Source organism: Geotrypetes seraphini, chromosome 12 (assembly GCF_902459505.1).
Source record: "Geotrypetes seraphini chromosome 12, aGeoSer1.1, whole genome shotgun sequence".
Lineage (NCBI taxonomy): Eukaryota > Metazoa > Chordata > Amphibia > Gymnophiona > Dermophiidae > Geotrypetes > Geotrypetes seraphini.
Genome location: NC_047095.1, coordinates 39,981,224 through 39,998,895, shown reverse-complemented (window position 1 = coordinate 39,998,895; position 17,672 = coordinate 39,981,224). Strand labels below are relative to the sequence as shown.

The window sequence follows — 17,672 nt, the reverse complement described above, 5'->3', positions numbered from 1 at the left end:
TGAAGATGGGTGTGACATTTGCAATTTTCCAATCCTCCAGGATCTCTCCAGTTTTTAAGGATAGGTTACATATTTGGCGAAGTGGCTCTGCTATTATGTTCCTTAGTTCCTTGAGTACCCTTGGGTGAATGCCGTCCGGACCTGGCGATTTGTCACTCTTTAGTCTGTCTATCTGCCTGAGGACATCCTCTTGGCTTACCTCTAGTTGGACCAGCTTTTCATCCCGATCCCCATTTACGATGTCCTCCGGTTCCGGAATATTGGATGTGTCCTCCCTCATGAAGACTGACGTGAAGAACTTATTTAACCTGTCTGCTATCTCTTTTTCCTCTTTTACCACTCCTTTTTTGTCTCCATCATCCAATGGCCCCACTTCTTCCCTTGCCGGTTGCTTCCCCTTCACATATCTGAAGAACGATTTGAAGTTTCTTGCTTCCCCCGCCAGTCTCTCCTCATATTCTCTTTTAGCTTTTCTAACCACACGGTGACACTCCCTTTGGTGTTCTTTGTGCTCCTTTTGGTTGTCCTTTGTTTGGTCCTTTTTCCATTTTTTGAACGATGCTTTCTTGTCACTTATCGCCTTTTTCACCGCAGTTGTTATCCACACTGGGTTTTTTGTTCGGTTTTTTTTGCACCCCTTCCTGAATCTGGGGATGTACAGGTTCTGTGCCTCTTGCACCGTGCCCTTGAGTAGGGACCAGGCTTTTTCTACAGACTCCATCTTCCTTGCGCTACCGTTGAGTTTCTTTCCCACCAATTTCCTCATGCCATCATAATTCCCTTTTTTGAAGTTGAGTGCTGTCGCTGTGGATCTTTTCACCTTTGATGGTCCAATTTCCAGCTTGCACTGGATCATGTTGTGATCGCTGTTTCCTAGGGGTTCTAGCACCGCCACCTCCTCTGCAGGTCCCCCTAGCCCACTGAGGATTAGGTCGAGAGTTACATCCCCCCGTGTTGGTTCCGTGACCAGCTGTTCCATGAAACAGTCCCTCGTGGTTTCCAGGAATTTGGTCTCCCTTGTGCAGTTTGAGTGTCCAATACTCCAGTCTATCCCAGGGTAGTTGAAGTCTCCCATCACCATCACGCTTCCGCTTTTGCATATCTGCCTCAGCTCAGCCTCCAGGTCCTGGTCGAGTGCTTCCGGTTGTCCAGGTGGGCGATAGTACAGGCCCAATTTTATGTCTGCTCCAGCTCCTCCAGGTAGCTTAATCCATAGTGATTCCAAGTCGTCCGCCCTTACTGTTGTTTCTATCCTGGTTGAAGGTATGGAGTCCTTTATATAAAGCGCTATTCCTCCACCCTTCTTGTGTGTCCTGTCCCTCCTGTAGAGTTTGTACCCTGGTATGGCCACATCCCATTTGTTGTCGTCAGTCCACCACGTTTCTGTGACTCCTATTATGCCCAGGTCCTTTGTACTGGCTATGACTTCTAGTTCTCCCATTTTGGCTCTTAGGCTCCTAGCATTAGTGTATAGGCAATTTAAGTCCTGGTTGTTTGCCTTTTCCGCTGGTTTTCCTCGTGGTTTGGCGCCCCTGCCAACCTCCTCATGGGTTGCCAGCCCCCGAGCTTTGTTGTGTTCATCCCCATCCTGCGGTGTGTCTATGTTGTCCTCAGCCTGCTCCCCCATGTTTGGATGACCCTCTGGCTCCTGTTGCTCTCTCTTAATTCTGCTTGCTAGGTTCGTTTGTGCATTGGCTCCCTGCATTGCGTCCTTGTGTCCTTTTCCCAAAAGTTCCCTCTCAGTCCCGAGCCCTCTTTTACAAATTTCTGGTTCAGTATCCTTGTTTGATACTTTGGTCCGATGTGTCGAGGTCAGGTCGACTGTCGGCTTTCCCCTTCTCCTCAGTTTAAAGCCAATTCTATGCTGCTCTGGACGTTGCGTGCCAGCAACCTCGTCCCAGCCGTGCTCAGGTGCAGTCCATCCCTCCTGTAGAGCTTGTTCTTCCCCAAAAAAGTTGTCCAGTTCCGTACAAAGTGGAAACCCTCCTCTTCGCACCATCTCCTCAGCCAACCGTTTACTGCTTGCAGCTCGGTCTGTCTCTTAGCATCTGCCCTCGGTACTGGCAGGATCTCTGAGAAGGCTATCCTCCTTGTCCTCAGCTTCAGTTTCCTCCCCAGGATCCTGAACTGCTCAGTTAGTGTAGTCCTGTTGTAGCTCCTCCTGCTGATGTCGTTGGTTCCAACGTGGATTATCACCGCTGTCTCCTCTGTTTCAGCTCCGTCCAGGATTCTCTCTATTCTGTCAATGACGTCCTTCGTTCTCACCCCCGGGAGACATGTCACTAGTCGGTCCTCTCTCCCTCCTGCTATGTGACTGTCCACTTCTCTCAGGATTGAGTCTCCCACTACAATTGCAGACTTCCCCTTCCTTGGTTGTCTCTCTGGTCTCAGGTCCGTGTCGCGATCCGCTAGATTTTCCTCTGGGTTCTGTTGGGTCACTATCTCCTCTGTCTGTCCAGCTCCTCCACAAGGTCCTACTCTCATGGCATCTGGTGGATTCTGTCCAATTGTTGGTTCCACTCCGATGTGCTGTTTGTCCTGAACCGCCACCATCCTGCAAGCCTCCTCGATGAATTTCTCGAGCTCTCTTACTTGCTCCGTGACGTGACTCTCTCCGGTGGTATCCTCCGTTGTCCAGCACGGTTCCTCTAAGGTGCACAGTCCTTCCAGCTCCTGGACCCTGGCCTGCAGTCTCCTGACCTCCTTCCTCAGGCTATCCAGTTCCTGACATCGACCGCATATGTACGCCTGCCTCCCGGAGGGGAGGTAGTCATACATATGACACTCGATGCAGTACACTGGGTAGCTCCGCTGGGTTCCTGCAGCCTCCATTTCTTTTTCCCTGCTCCTTTGGTTCCTCGGTGTGTATGAGTGGTGTCCGGCGTGCAGCTAGCTGAAAGGGTAGAGAGAGAAGAGAGTAATGAGAGAGAAAAAAAAGATTTTTGCTGCTGCTGCTGCTGTCTGGGCTCCTTCTCAAGGCTCCTTCGCAAAGGCGCTCTCGCTAAGGCGAGCGCCTTTGCCGCTCGCCTTCGCCGTGCGCCGAACGGCTGGGCGCCGTTGGCTCCCTTCTTATAGGGGGAGCCCGGGCCCGATGTAACCTCTGACGCGGGTGGGGGTGGGCGGAGCTAACTCTCGCCGTGATCCCGGTCTAACAGCCTGCTCTGGCTGCTTCCTCCTGCCTTCCCCTCTGCCTCTCCGCTCCTGTAAAGAAGAAAGAACAGAACAAAAAACGCTGCCGAGGTTTGCCTCGTGCCCTGGCTCCCTTCTTCTTATAGGGGGAGCCCGGGCCCGATGTAACCTCTGACGCGGGTGGGGGTGGGCGGAGCTAACTCTCGCCGCAACCCCGGTCTAACAGCCTGCTCTGGCTGCTTCCTCCTGCCTTCCCCTCTGCCTCTCCGCTCCTGTAAAGAAGAAAGAACAGAACAAAAAACGCTGCCGAGGTTTGCCTCGTGCCCTGGCTCCCTTCTTCTTATAGGGAGAGCCCGGGCCCGATGTAACCTCTGACGCGGGTGGGGGTGGGCGGAGCTAAAAGTATCAATCCACTTGTACCCGTTCTACACAACTCAGGATTCTGTAGACTTCGATCATATCTCCCCCTCAGCTGTATCTTTTCCAAGCTGAAGAGTTCCATCCCCTTTATCATTTTGGTCGTTCTTATTTGAACCTTTTACAGTGTTGCAGTAATGATTCTCCCGTGGCAAATGCACCGAAGCCCATCGGAATTGAATGGGTTTGGGTGCTTTCGCTGTGCCAGTACTCCCCACCGCGGCTTTGTAAAAAGGGCCCTAAGTTTTGTACCTAGCTGCATTTTTCTTCTGGGTTTTAATAGCTGAACAAGGTTCCATTATACACTGCCTAACCAGACATACTGTTTGTTAGTAACTCAAAACCAGATAAATTCCCTTAACTTCATCGTATGTGGGCAAGCAACAGTTACCACCTTTAAAAATGGCTGCAGGCTGATGTGATATTTGTTACTGAACAAAGACATTTGACATGAGGTGGGGATCTGTCACACAGTTTATTTAAAAAAAAATCTAAAACCCTCCCTCACCCCAAGAAGGCAAAATGATTAAGGGAAAGAGATGAAGTCTGCAAGTTACTAAAACTGTGTTTTAATCTCTATATATAAAAGGCTAACTCGCGCATGCGCACTCCTATCAGCGTGCTTCCGTGATCCGTATGTCCGTGGCCGGCAAGAGTGCACATGCAAGCTTACAACAGCCCGCACTCACGGTCTGGCAGGCTCACTACAGTTTTTCGCAGTGGCGGCTCACCTGCTCGCCTTCCTCTTCCTGCCAGTCTCAGCCGGGCTCACTCCTGGCAGCCCTGAACCTGTTCTCCGTTCCTCGCACGACGGGCCAGTGAGTGGCGCGGCGGGGGCAATGCAGGTGGAGACTGTTGTTGGCGGCGACTCTTGGCGTCAGAGACGGAGGGAAGGGGGGTGGGAGGCAAGAAGTTCGGCAGCATAAACGCAAATTGTTTGCAGTGCGAGCAGGAGGAGGGTGAGACCGAAGCCATTACTCCGGAGTTTTACAGCGAGATCCCGGAATACACCCTCCCCTACGAGCAGGCATAGGAAAGGGGTGTGGCAAAGGGGGAAAGCAAGGAAAGGCTGCCCAATCTCCTGTGGGGACCTGATGTGTCCTGTGTCCGTCCGTGGCCGCGGATTCAGGCGTATGCGCCAGTTAGGGAGCGGCGCTGGCGGCGGATGGCGGAAGGAGGGCTCATGGTCCTGCCGCCGCTGCCGCTCCTGTTCACAGCAAGTCGCCGACTCCCCCCCCTTCCCGCAACAACCGCTACCACTCCTGTTCAAAGCGGCCTGCTGAGGTTCGCGGCCGGCTGTAACGAACCTCGCAGGCCGCTCTCCACATGGTAGCACGTTCCCTCTGACGCGATCGCCTCAGAGGGAACATGCTACCGAGTTGGAGAGCGGCCTGCGAGGTTCGTTACAGCCGGCCGCGAACCTCAGCAGGCCGCTTTGAACAGGAGTGGTTGCGGGAAGGGGGGGGGGGGCGTTTTAACAGGAGGAGTCGCCGAAAAAAACCTTCAGCCGCAGCAGGCCAGCACGTGGGAAGGAAAGGGGGAGGGGCCGAACGGAGCAGGGCAGCTCAAGGTAAGAAGGGAATGGGGGGTGGGTGAAAATGCTTCTACTACTCAGCAGGGACCTGGAGGGGAACGGAAATACCGCTGCTGCTTCTGCAGAGGAAAGTGGTGGTGGGGGAGAGAAGGGAATGGGGGGTGGGTGGGGGAAAATGCTGCTACTACTTCTCAGGGATCTGGAGGGGAAGGGAAATATCACAGCTGCTTCTGCAAAAGAAAGTGGGGGGGGAGAGAAGGGAATGGGGGGTGGGGGAAAATGCTGCTACTGCTTCAGCAAGGACCTGGAGGGGAAGAGAAATACGCTGCTGCTTCTGCAAAGGAAAGTGGGGGGGAGAGAAGGGAATGGGGGTGGGTGGGGGGAAATGCTGCTACTACTTCACAGGGATTTGGAGGGGAAGGGAAATATCACTGTTGCTTCTGCAAAGGAAAGTGGGGGGGGGAGACACAGAAAGAAATACAGACAGACAAAGGAGGCTAGGGAGAGAGACAGACAGAAATAAAGACAGACAGGGGACCAGAGAGAGACAGAAAAAAAGACAGACAGACAAAGGGTGCCAGGGAGAGAGAGAGAAAAATTGCAGGAGGGAGAGAGAAAGGAAGAAAGAGACAGGAGCAGGGAGAGAGACATAAAGAAAGAAAGACAGACAGCCATATATTCTAGCACCCGTTAATGTAACGGGCTTAAACACTAGTTTATAATATATTTAACGGGAGAACCCTCAGTCACACAGCAACCCCTGGAACGTCCAGGGACAAGCTGCCGCGGGTTTACACTCAAAAAAGTGTTAACTGCGAAACATCCCTGGGCTCTCTCCGTGTGAATAACTAATTTGCACGACAAAAAGTGCTATGTGTGAAAAACAATAATTGAAAAAACACACATCGAATATAAATAAAGATAGAGTTCATCTCTTTCCCCTAATCTGGGGGCCAAAAGGAAAATTAGTGTCCAAATCTAACCGAGCAAAAAAACACAACTGGAAGGACTTAGCTTCTCCGTGTGAGTGCAGTCAACAGGCAGTGTCTTTGTCCAACGGGACTCCGTTTCGGGGGTGTACACCCCCTTCCTCAGGAACTGGACTGCGCTGGAAATTTCAAATTTGTTGGTAAAGCTGGTAAAGCAAGGAGGAAATGGCTCCTTGCTTTACCAGCTTTACCAACAAATTTGAAATTTCCAGCGCAGTCTAGTTCCTGAGGAAGGGGGTGTACACCCCCGAAACGGAGTCCCGTTGGACGAAGACACTGCCTGTTGACTGCACTCACACGGAGAAGCTAAGTCCTTCCAGTTGTGTTTTTTTGCTCGGTTAGATTTGGACACTAATTTTCCTTTTGGCCCCCAGATTAGGGGAAAGAGATGAACTCTATCTTTATTTATATTCGATGTGTGTTTTTTCAATTATTGTTTTTCACACATAGCACTTTTTGTCGTGCACATTAGTTATTCACACGGAGAGAGCCCAGGGATGTTTCGCAGTTAACACTTTTTTGAGTGTAAACCCGCGGCAGCTTGTCCCTGGACGTTCCAGGGGTTGCTGTGTGACTGAGGGTTCTCCCGTTAAATATATTATAAATTAAAACACAGTTTTAGTAACTTGCAGACTTCATCTCTTTCCCTTAATCATTTTGCCTTCTTGGGGTGAGGGAGGGTTTTAGATTTTTTGCATATTTACACCTCCACTCTTTAAAGGGTTCTACTTTTTGTTCTGAGACACAGTTTATTAAAGCAGGAACAAGAGTTCACTTTTCAGTGGGAAAGCTTGATCCCCAAAGGACTCATATGCCTTTTGCACTAGAAACATTAGCTATGTGTCTTAAGATGTCACATAACTAAAAAAACTGCATCTTCCCCTTCCCCAATTCAATCTAACCAAAATAAGCAACCAGCCAGTCTTGTAGGTGCTTTACTAAATCACTCATTGTTGTGTCTTCAAGTTTGTCTGTCTTGTCTATTTAGATTGTAAGCTCTTTCGAGCAGGGACGGTCTCCTTTATAACTGTACAGCGCTGCGTATGTCTAGTAGCACTCTAGAAATAACTAATAGTAGTAGTAGTAGTAGTAATAATAATAATAATAATAATAACAACAGTTTATATACCGCAATACCGTTAAGTTCTATGCGGTTTACAAAAGATTAGTGGGGTACAAGTTGAGTTGACGTACAAGTTGAATTAACTTAAGGGATGTGGGGAACAATTGGGAGGAAGGGCAAGAGAGGGGAAAGAGGGAAGTGGGTCAGCTGTCTAGGTCTTTCGGGAATAGGTGGGTTTTGAGGCGTTTCCTGAATATCTCATAAGTGGTGGGCAATAGGAGTTGTTCTAGGTCTTTACCCCATAGAGCAGCCTGATGTGAGAGAAGATGCTCATGGTGTTTTTTTAGTAATGTATTAATCCTTTCAATACACATAAATAACATTAACCACAGCTCTGTTCTCAATCCCTCCCCCCTCCACAAACAGCATTCACCACATTGAAAACACAATAAAAATGTAAACTACAAAAAGATAAAATAAAATGCTCTACAACTACTAAATACATATTTATGTTAAAAATTAATTCTAAAATTCAGAGCAAATTGAATGAGTGCAAACAATGTGTGCTTCTGAAAGACAGCATCCTTTTGCATTTGCAAAACATACACAACTACAATATTCTGAGAACATCAACTCTAGTCTTACCCTAGTTGAAGAGAATAACGAAACTCCTATGATGCTGGATTCCTTAACCATAGTATCCCTGGGGTTTATCTCAACAGGGCCTCTAGCACCTACAACCTGTTAGAACAACAACAAAAAAAGACAGAGCTGTAAAGTTAATGAAACCTACAGGGACAAAAATAAATGTGCTAATTTTAACCTGAATTGCCAGCACAACAACATGGAAAGTCAGATGTTGATTGGGGTATCCCTATTGCAGTGTCTTCTAGAAGTCGTATAGAGACTGGATTCTCTATAAGGAGAATCGTTCCAGCAATTGGTAATGGAACCCACACAGGATGGGGCCATAATGAAATAGTGCTTATAAACGGAGAAAGTGTTTCTGATGTTACAGTGGGTGATCGTCTGGCATCCAGTGTAGAGAATGGCACAGTGACAAAATTCATCACCGTTCCCATCCCCGCGGGAAACCATCTTCATGTCATTCTTTAAGGAGAGAGGGAAGAATCAGAGTATGAATGGCCACAACCACTGACCCACAAGTTTTGCTTTGAAGAATGCTGGTGTAGAAGGTTGAAACAGAAGGTTGAAACAGACACTACAGAATGACAGTCTCTGGTATCCATAGCAGATATTGTGATGTCATAATGCCTCATTCCACCAGTGCCTAAGAGCCAATCACATCAGTGATATCACAATGGCTTCATTATCCTTGGCTCACATAAGAATCAGAGTATGAATGGCCACAACCACTGACCCACAAGCTTTGCTTTGAAGAATGCTGGTGTAGAAGGACTGAGGTTGAAACAGACACTACAGAATGACAGTCTCTGGTATCCAGAGCAGATATTGTGATGTCATAATGCCTCATTCCACCAGTACCTAAGAGCCAATCACATCAGTGATGTCACAATGGCTTCATTATCCTTGGCTCACATAAGAATCAGAGTATGAATGGCCACAACCACTGACCCACAAGCTTTGCTTTGAAGAATGCTGGTATAGAAGGACCGAGGTTGAAATAGACACTAGAAAATGACATGGGATTATTTCCCGCGGTTATCCGCGGGGACGGGAACGGTGATGAATTTTGTCACCGTGTCATTCTCTAATCCAGTGATCTTCACATGGTGTAATTTAATATTAAAGACAGATGTAGAGAGGGCTCATTCAGAAGTAAAGGTTCTAGACTTTAAAAAAAAAAACAAAAAACGTTCAGATGGGGGATTACGTCTGGATGGGAACATCTGGAAGAAGTAGGAAAGCAGTGGGAAACCTGAAAGAAGCTATTGTAAGGGCAGCAAACCATTTTATAAGGAATGTAAATAAAAGTAAGAGGAAAAGAAGGCTGCTTTGATTCTCAAAAGAAGTAGCTGAGAAGGTAAGGAAAAAGAAGTTAGCTTTCATAAACTACAAAAGGTCACAGAAAGAGGAAGACAGGCAAAAATATTTGAAAAAGTTAAGAGAGGCTGGTCAAGTAGTCAAGAAAGCAAAGTTACAAATGGAAGAAAAAATAGCTGACACAGTAAAACAGGAAGACAATACTTTTTTTTTTAGATATATCTGTAATAGGAAGACGTGCAAAAGTGGCACTGTGAGACTCAAAGGTGAAGGGGAGGAATATGTAGAAGCTGATAAAGATAAGGCTGAATTGCTTAACAAATATTTCTGTTCTGTGTTTACAGCTGAAGCGCCAGGAGCGAGAACGCAGAAGACAAAACGCAAACAGGGATGGAGGTAAACCCTGATTGATTTTGAGAGGACTGTGTTTGTGAGCAGATAGCTAAACTAAAAGGTGGACAAAGTGATAGGGCCAGATGGCATACATTCAAGGGTAGTGAAGGAACTTAAGGAGGTTCTAGTGGCTCTGTTGGCTAAGCTTTTCAATGCTTCTCTAGAATCAGGAGTGGTACCAGAGGACTAGAGAATGGCAGATGTGGTCCCTCTCCACAAAAGTGGAAGTAAGGAAGAAGTAAGGAACTACAGGCTGGCAAGTCTGACTTCTATGGTAAGTAAATTAACGGAAATGCTTTTAAAACAGAGAATAGTAACATTTCTGGATTCCAGTGGATTAGAGGACCCAAAGCAACATTCACTAGAGCCAGGTCTTGCCAGACAAATCTTATCGATTTCTTTGACTGGGTGACCAGAGAATTGGATAGAGGGAGTACACTAGATGTGATGTATTTAGATTTTAGCAAAGCCTTTGAAATAAACTGAGAGTCCATGGTATGGGCCACAAAATGATGTAGAAACATAGAAACATAGAAAAAAGGCGGCAGATAAGGGCCGCGGCCCATCTAGTCTGCCCACCCTAATGACCCTCCCCTATTTAACTCTGTGCAGAGATCCCACGTGACGATCCCATTTCTTCTTAAAATCAGGCACGCTGCTTGCTTTGATCACCTGAAGTGGAAGTTTATGTACTGGATCAAGAACTGGTTGAGTAGAAGGCGACACAGGGTAGTGATCAATGGAGATCGCTTTGAGGAAAAGGATGTTACCAGTGGTGTGCCTTAACAATTGATTCTTGGACCTGTTCTTTTTAACATTTTTGTAAGCGAAATTGCTGAAGGGCTGTCGGGGTAAGATTTGCCTCTTTATGGATGATACCAAAATCTACAATAGAGAAGACACCCCTGATTATGTGAACACCACGAGGAAGGATCTAACGAAGCGTGAAGAATGGTCTGAAATTTGGCAGCTAAGATTTAATGCTAAAAAATGCAAGGTCATGCATTTGAGCTGCAAAAACCTGAGGGAACAGTACAGTTTAAGGGTGAAGAACTTTTGTGCACAAAAGAGGAGCATGACTTGGGTGTGATAGTGTATGATGCTCTAAAGGTGACCAAATGGATTGAGAAGGTGATGACAAAAGCTAGACGGATGCTTGGGTGCATAGGGAGAAATATGGCCAAGTAGGAAAAAGGAGGTACTGATGCCCTCTGTATAAGACTCTAGTAAGACCTAATTTAGAATATTGTGTACAATTCTGGAACAGCACCTTCAAAAAGATATGAACAAGATGGATTCAGTCCAGAGGAAGGCTACTAAAATGGTCAGTGGTCTTCCTCATAAAACATATGGGAACAGATCCAAGATGGCGACTAAGATGGACGTGTAGTGCTGAGCTCCGCTCTACCGCCATCTGAATCTTACCAACGCGGCAGTTTTCCACTGCTATTTCTCTTCAAACTGCTCACTGGTTTCTTTGGAGGTGTGTTGTTGTTGCTGCACAACTTTCATTTCCATAGCGATGAGCAAAAGGAAAGGAGCAACGCAACCAGGACCTCTGGCAGCCACAAACTCCAAGCCGATGATTCAGACAATGCTGGACGCTGGATCAATGCGTCTGCCAACGAAGGCTCCCCAGATTTCGGGAGGAAAGCCGAGTGAATCGGCAGCCCTTAGTGTAGATCGTGCTTCCTTGAGCCCGATCCAGAGACAGGCTCTTTCACAGCCTGGGAGCAGGAATCCTACATCAGAGGAGGCGGTCCAGCTGTCCCAGGAGAGTGTGCAGCTGCTAAGCCCCGGAGGAAAGGAGGGAGCAGAGGAGAAGGGAAGACAAGCTCCCACCGTATCAGGATTAACAACGTCCGATGTAGGAATGGGTGAGATCTTACCTGCTTCACTTGAACAGTTTGGGGAGATTGTTAAGCCTGATAAAGTCAGTATGGACAACCTGTGAAAGGCCATAGCCACTATGGACTCCAACCTCAGAAAAGCTGTTAATATTGTGTGTTCTGACTGTGCTATTACTAGCCCCCAGGTCAATGCACAAGGAGTAATTCAGAAGAAACAATCTGTAATTATTAAAAAAAAGAAAACTGGGTTGAGGGATATTTGGAGCATTGAGATCAAGCACCAAATTTCTGCATCTCAATGGCCACAAATTTGGTCTTGGAGATTAAAGTATACAATGTCGGCATCTATGAGGCAAACATGGTTGTTTTTATTGCATAGAGTGTTTTGGACCCCAGTTCGTTTACAAAAAGTAGATACTTCTAGGTCTAATAGATGCTGGCATTGTAATAAGGATGCAGGGACTTTAGATAATTTAATTTATTTCTGTCCTTGTATTAATGCCTTTTGGAAATCAATTTGGCCACAAATTAATTTGCTATTAGAAAACTTTGTTGCCTTGTCATATGATACAATTTTATTTGGTACTTCAATGAGGTTTAAAAGTCAAATTTCAATGTCTAACAATAAATTACTATTAATATTGACAGGAGTTGCCATTCAACACATCACTAGAAATTGGAAAGACTATACAAGACTCAATTATACCTTTTGGTGGAGTTCAGTATGTTATATGTATAAGATGGAAAGAGTTCTTGCTTTACAGAATGGGAATTATGATAGGTTTAGAAAGATATGGGGGCCCTTGATTGAATATTCAAATGATTAGACACCTTTAAATACTTGAAATTTTATAATAAGAAGCGATATAATACATTTATGAATGAATATTATTGATATAGGGAGGGCTGGGAGGATGGGATGGGGGGGTAATTTAAAGTATTTAAGATTTATGGTTAAGAATGTACAAGTGATTTTGTATAGTATATCATATTGTATACTTGTTAATTGAAGTGAAAATGAATAAAGAATTTAAAAACAAAACAAAACATGAGGAACAAATTTCTCAAATAAAATCTTTGGAGACTGAAATTATTAAAGAAAGGGTTGTTATCCAGAAAAAGTTAGAAAATATGGAGAATAAACAGAGAAGAAATCTGAGCTTATTAAATTTTACTAAATCTCCGGTGATTTCTCCTTTGGAAATGGTGAGGAAATATCTGAAGGAGATTTTGTTAATCCCTGAAGGATTGCTACCAATAACAACAGTCCAGAGTATTTCTACAGGTACTCAGAGACAAACAGCTTCAACTCCAACAGGAGAACTGGAGATACAAGAGAACAAATTAGACCTGACAAATTTTCTGGATAGCTTCTTGGATGTAATAACACAGAGAATTACCCTTATAATGACATTTGCCCTGGAGTTTGATAGGGATTTAGTTTTTCATTTTTACTTTTGGCACATGAAGGACTCTTTCCTTGGCTCAACAGTAAGAATTTTTCCTGATATATCTAAAGAGACACAGAAGAAAAGAAAAGATTTCCTCCTTTACCGCCCAAGGGCTATTGCCTTGGGGGCGTCATTTATTTTAAAGTTTCCTGTTAAATGCTGTGTTTCATTTCAAGGGAAAAATTTCTTATTCTATGAACCAAAGCAATTGCTAGAATTTATTTTAGCTAGAGAAGGGGGAGGAGTGACTATTGGTTCAATGGCTATGTCCGCAGTATAACGAACCGGCTTTCTGGGGGAGAGATCATGCCTTCTAATCTGTCTAAATGACCCTATTACTTTTTATATACCTTGTTCTTGGATCTTGTTTGTGGACTAAATAATGTAATTTTCTATATTTCCTTTAAACATGTATCAACCCAGACTAGTCACTGTGTCTTAGGGTTTTAATTTCCAATCTTCTTGCAAGTTTATTTTGCTTGATTATTATATTAAAGTTTCAATTAAAAAAAAGACATATGGGAACAAACTTAGAGATTTCAATATGTATACATTGGAGGAAAGGCGGAAAGCACAGTTACTTACCGTAACAGGTGTTATCCAGGGACAGCAGGCAGATATTCTTAACGTATGGGTGACGTCACCGACGGAGCCCCGGTACGGACCTTTTTAACTAGAAAGTTCTAGTTGGCCGCACCGCGCATGCGCTGGTGCCTTCCCGCCCGACGGAGGAGTGCGTGGTCTCCAGTTAAGATAAGCCAGCTAAGAAGCCAACCCGGGGAGGTGGGTGGGTCGTAAGAATATCTGCCTGCTGTCCCTGGATAACACCTGTTACGGTAAGTAACTGTGCTTTATCCCAGGACAAGCAGGCAGCATATTCTTAACGTATGGGTGACCTCCAAGCTAACAGAGAGGGAGGGGGGATGGTTGGCCATTAGGAAAATAAATTTTGTAACACAGATTGGCCGAAGTGTCCATCCCGCCTGGAGAAGGCATCCAGGCAGTAGTGAGTAGTGAATGTGTGAACTGAAGACCAAGTGGCCGCCTTGCAGATTTCCTCAATAGGCGTAGAGCGGAGGAAAGCCACAGAAGCAGCCATAGCTCGGACCCTGTGGGCCGTGACAGCTCCTTCCAGCGACAGGCCAGCCCGAGCATAACAGAACGCAATACAGGTAGCAAGCCAATTGGACAGCGTCCGTTTAGATACAGGGTGACCCAGACGGTTAGGATCGAAGGTCAGAAAGAGTTGAGGAGAGGAGCGGTGAGCCCTGGTACGGTCAAGGTAGTACGCCAGGGCACGCTTACAATCCAGCGTGTGAAGAGCCTGTTCCCCAGGATGAGAATGGGGTTTAGGGAAGAAGACAGGCAGTACGATGGACTGGTTGAGGTGAAAGGCTGAAACCACCTTAGGAAGGAATTTAGGATGGGTACGCAGAACCACCTTGTCATGGTGAAAAACAGTGAACGGTGGATCGGCGACCAGTGCATGTAGCTCACTAACCCTCCTGGCAGAGGTGATGGCAATGAGGAAAAGCACCTTCCATGTGAGAAGTTTGAGCGAGGTAGTAGCAAGAGGCTCAAAAGGAGGTTTCATGAGGGCTGACAAAACCACATTGAGGTCCCAGACGACGGGGGGAGGCTGAAGAGGTGGTTTGATATTGAAGAGGCCTCTCATGAACCGGGAAACCAGAGGATGAGCCGTGAGGGGTTTTCCAAGAATAGGCTCATGAAACGCAGTGATGGCACAGAGGTGCACTCTGATTGAGGTCGACTTGAGGCCAGCGTCGGAGAGAGAGAGCAAATAGTCCAGTACAGTTTCCACCGCCAGGGAGGTGGGATTGTGATGATGAAGGAGACACCAAGCGGAGAACCGGGTCCACTTCTGATGGTAACATTGGAGTGTGGAGGGTTTCCTGGAGGCATCCAAAATGCGACGGACCGGCTGAGACAGGTTTGCTGGAGAGGTCAGCCCGAGAGAAACCAAGCTGTCAGGTGGAGGGAAGACAGATTGGGATGTAGCAGAGACTGATGTTGCTGCGTAAGCAGAGAAGGAAATACAGGAAGAGGAATGGGCTCCCTGGAGCTGAGTTGAAGCAGGAGGGAGAACCAGTGTTGTCTGGGCCACCGAGGAGCGATGAGAATCATGGTGGCCCTGTCCTTGCGGAGCTTGAACAGGGTCCGCAACATCAGAGGAAGTGGAGGGAAGGCATAGAGGAACCGATCCGTCCAGTCGAGTAGGAAAGCATCCGGGGCCAGACGATGTGGAGAGAAGAGTCTGGAGCAGAACTGGGGCAGCTGATGGTTGTGAGGAGCTGCAAAGAGGTCCACCTGTGGAGTGCCCCATCGAGCAAAGATGGAGTGGAGAGTGGGAGGATCCAGGGTCCACTCGTGAGGTTGAAGGATGCGGCTGAGCCGGTCGGCCAGGGAGTTCTGTTCGCCCTGGATATAGACGGCTTTGAGATACAGATTGTGGGCTGTGGCCCAGGTCCAAATTCGGAGGGCCTCCTGACAAAGGAGACGAGATCCGGTGCCTCCTTGCTTGTTGATGTAGTACATGGCGACTTGGTTGTCCGTGCATAGGAGAAGAACTTGAGGATAGAGAAGGTGCTGGAAGGCCTTGAGAGCATAAAACATGGCTCTGAGTTCCAGGAAATTGATGTGATGTTGACGCTCCTGAGGGGTCCAGAGTCCCTGGGTGCGTAGATCCCCCATGTGAGCTCCCCATGCATAGGGGGAGGCATCTGTGGTGATGATCATGGAATGAGGGGGCGGATGAAGAAGGAGGCCCCTGGAAAGATTTGAGGAGTTCAACCACCATTGAAGAGATTGCTGAAGAGATGATGTTACAGAGATGGGATGAGAAAGAGGATCCCTGGTCTGTGACCATTGGTTGGCGAGGGTCCATTGTGGTATTCTCAGATGGAGTCGCGCCAGAGGAACCACATGGACTGTCGAGGCCATGTGACCCAGAAGAATCATCATCTTGCGAGCAGGGATGGATGGTTGGAGGAGTACCTGTCGACAGAGGTGAAGCAGTGTCCGGTGCCGGTCGGCAGGAAGGAACGCTCTCATGGAGTTGGTATCGAGAAGAGCTCCGATGAACTGAAGGCGCTGTGTGGGAAGCAGATGCGACTTGGGATAATTGATCTCGAACCCCAGGAGATGGAGGAAAGAGATGGTGTGGTGAGTGGATTGCAGCACAAGTGGAGCGGTTGTTGCTTTCACCAACCAATCGTCCAAGTAGGGGAACACTTGTAGGTTGTGGGACCTGAGAAAGGCCGCTACCACAATCAGGCACTTGGTGAACACCCTGGGCGATGATGCGAGACCAAAGGGCAGCACCTTGTATTGATAGTGGTGATTCTGAACCTGGAATCGGAGGTAGCGACGTGAAGCCTGATGGATTGGAATGTGGGTGTAGGCCTCCTTGAGGTCCAGGGAGCATAGCCAGTCGTGTTGAGAGAGAAGAGGATAAAGTGTGGCAAGGGAGAGCATTCTGAACTTCTCCTTGACCAAACACTTGTTGAGGTTCCTGAGGTCGAGGATAGGACGAAGATCTCCCGTTTTCTTGGGTACCAGGAAGTAGCGGGAGTAAAAACCCTGACCCCTCTGGTCTTGCGGAACTTCTTCGATGGCATTGAGGAGGAGAAGGGATTGGACCTCCCGAAGGAGGAGAGGAATTTGGGAGGAGTGAGAAGCAGACTCTACGGGAGGATGATCTATGGGTAGAGTTTGGAACCTTAGTGAGTATCCGTGACGGATGATGTTGAGAACCCACAGGTCTGACGTGATGGCCTCCCAGCGGTGGAGGAAGATGGTGAGGCGGCCTCCGATAGGCTGAGGAAGAGGCATGGAAGGTTGGAGACTGGCTATGCCCTGGAGAAAGGAGTCAAAAGGGCTGAGGGTTTTTAGTCGAAGGGGGAGGCTTGGTCGCCTGGTGGGACTGAGAACGAGCCTGAGTGTGTTGTTGTTGTTGGTGGCGAGGCCGGCGAGATTGTTGCTGAGGAGGATTCAGCGGCCTGGCAGAGAATCGACGTTGATAAGAGGACTGAGGCCTGTATGGTCGTGCCGGTGGAGTCTTCTTTTTCGGCTTAATGAGGGTGTCCCATCTGGTCTCATGAGCCGAAAGTTTTTGTGTTGTGGTATCAAGAGATTCCCCAAAAAGTTCATCACCAAGGCAGGGCGCGTTGGCGAGACGGTCCTGGTGGTTCACATCAAGGTCAGACACCCTCAACCAGGCTAGGCGTCGCATGGCTACAGCTAGTGCAGAGGCTCGTGAAGTAAGCTCGAAGGAGTCGTAAATCGAGCGCACCATAAATTTTCTGAGCTGAAGGAGGCTGGAAATCTGCTGTTGGAAAAGTGGGATTTTACGCTCGGGTACATACTTTTCCAAAGCAGAAAGTTGTTGGACCAGGTGTTTCATATAAAATGAAAAATGAAACGAGTAATTGTTGGCTCTGTTAGCCAGCATGGCATTCTGGTACAGGCGCTTTCCAAATTTGTCCATAGTTTTTCCCTCTCTGCCAGGAGGGGTGGAGGCATACACACTAGATCCCTGAGATTTCTTTAGAGTGGACTCTACGAGGAGGCTCTCATGGGGCAATTGGGTTTTATCAAATCCCGGGATCGGGATGACCCGGTATAAACTGTCCAGTTTTTTAGGGGCACCTGGGACAGTCAGTGGGGTTTCCAAATTTTTATAAAATGTTTCCCGTAGGATATCATGTACGGGGAGTTTAAGAAATTCCTTGGGAGGTTGGTCGAAGTCCAAGGCTTCTAAAAATGCCTGGGACTTCTTGGAGTCGGACTCAAGTGGGATGGAGAGAGCCGCAGACATCTCCCGAAGGAATTTCGTGAAGGAGGATTGCTCGGGCTTGGAAG

General features: G+C 47.3%; 1 protein-coding gene across 3 annotated transcripts in view; it reads right to left on the bottom strand.

Moving 5' to 3' along the window:
• Positions 1 to 17,672, bottom strand: part of CRYZ (crystallin zeta) — a 64,541-nt gene that overhangs the window by 9,140 nt on the left and 37,729 nt on the right. For all 3 annotated transcript variants that reach the window (XM_033915907.1, XM_033915906.1, XM_033915908.1), the window contains one exon: positions 7,778 to 7,873. In XM_033915907.1, the coding sequence (XP_033771798.1) occupies positions 7,778 to 7,873 (96 nt within the window). The remainder of the gene's footprint in view (positions 1 to 7,777; positions 7,874 to 17,672) is intronic.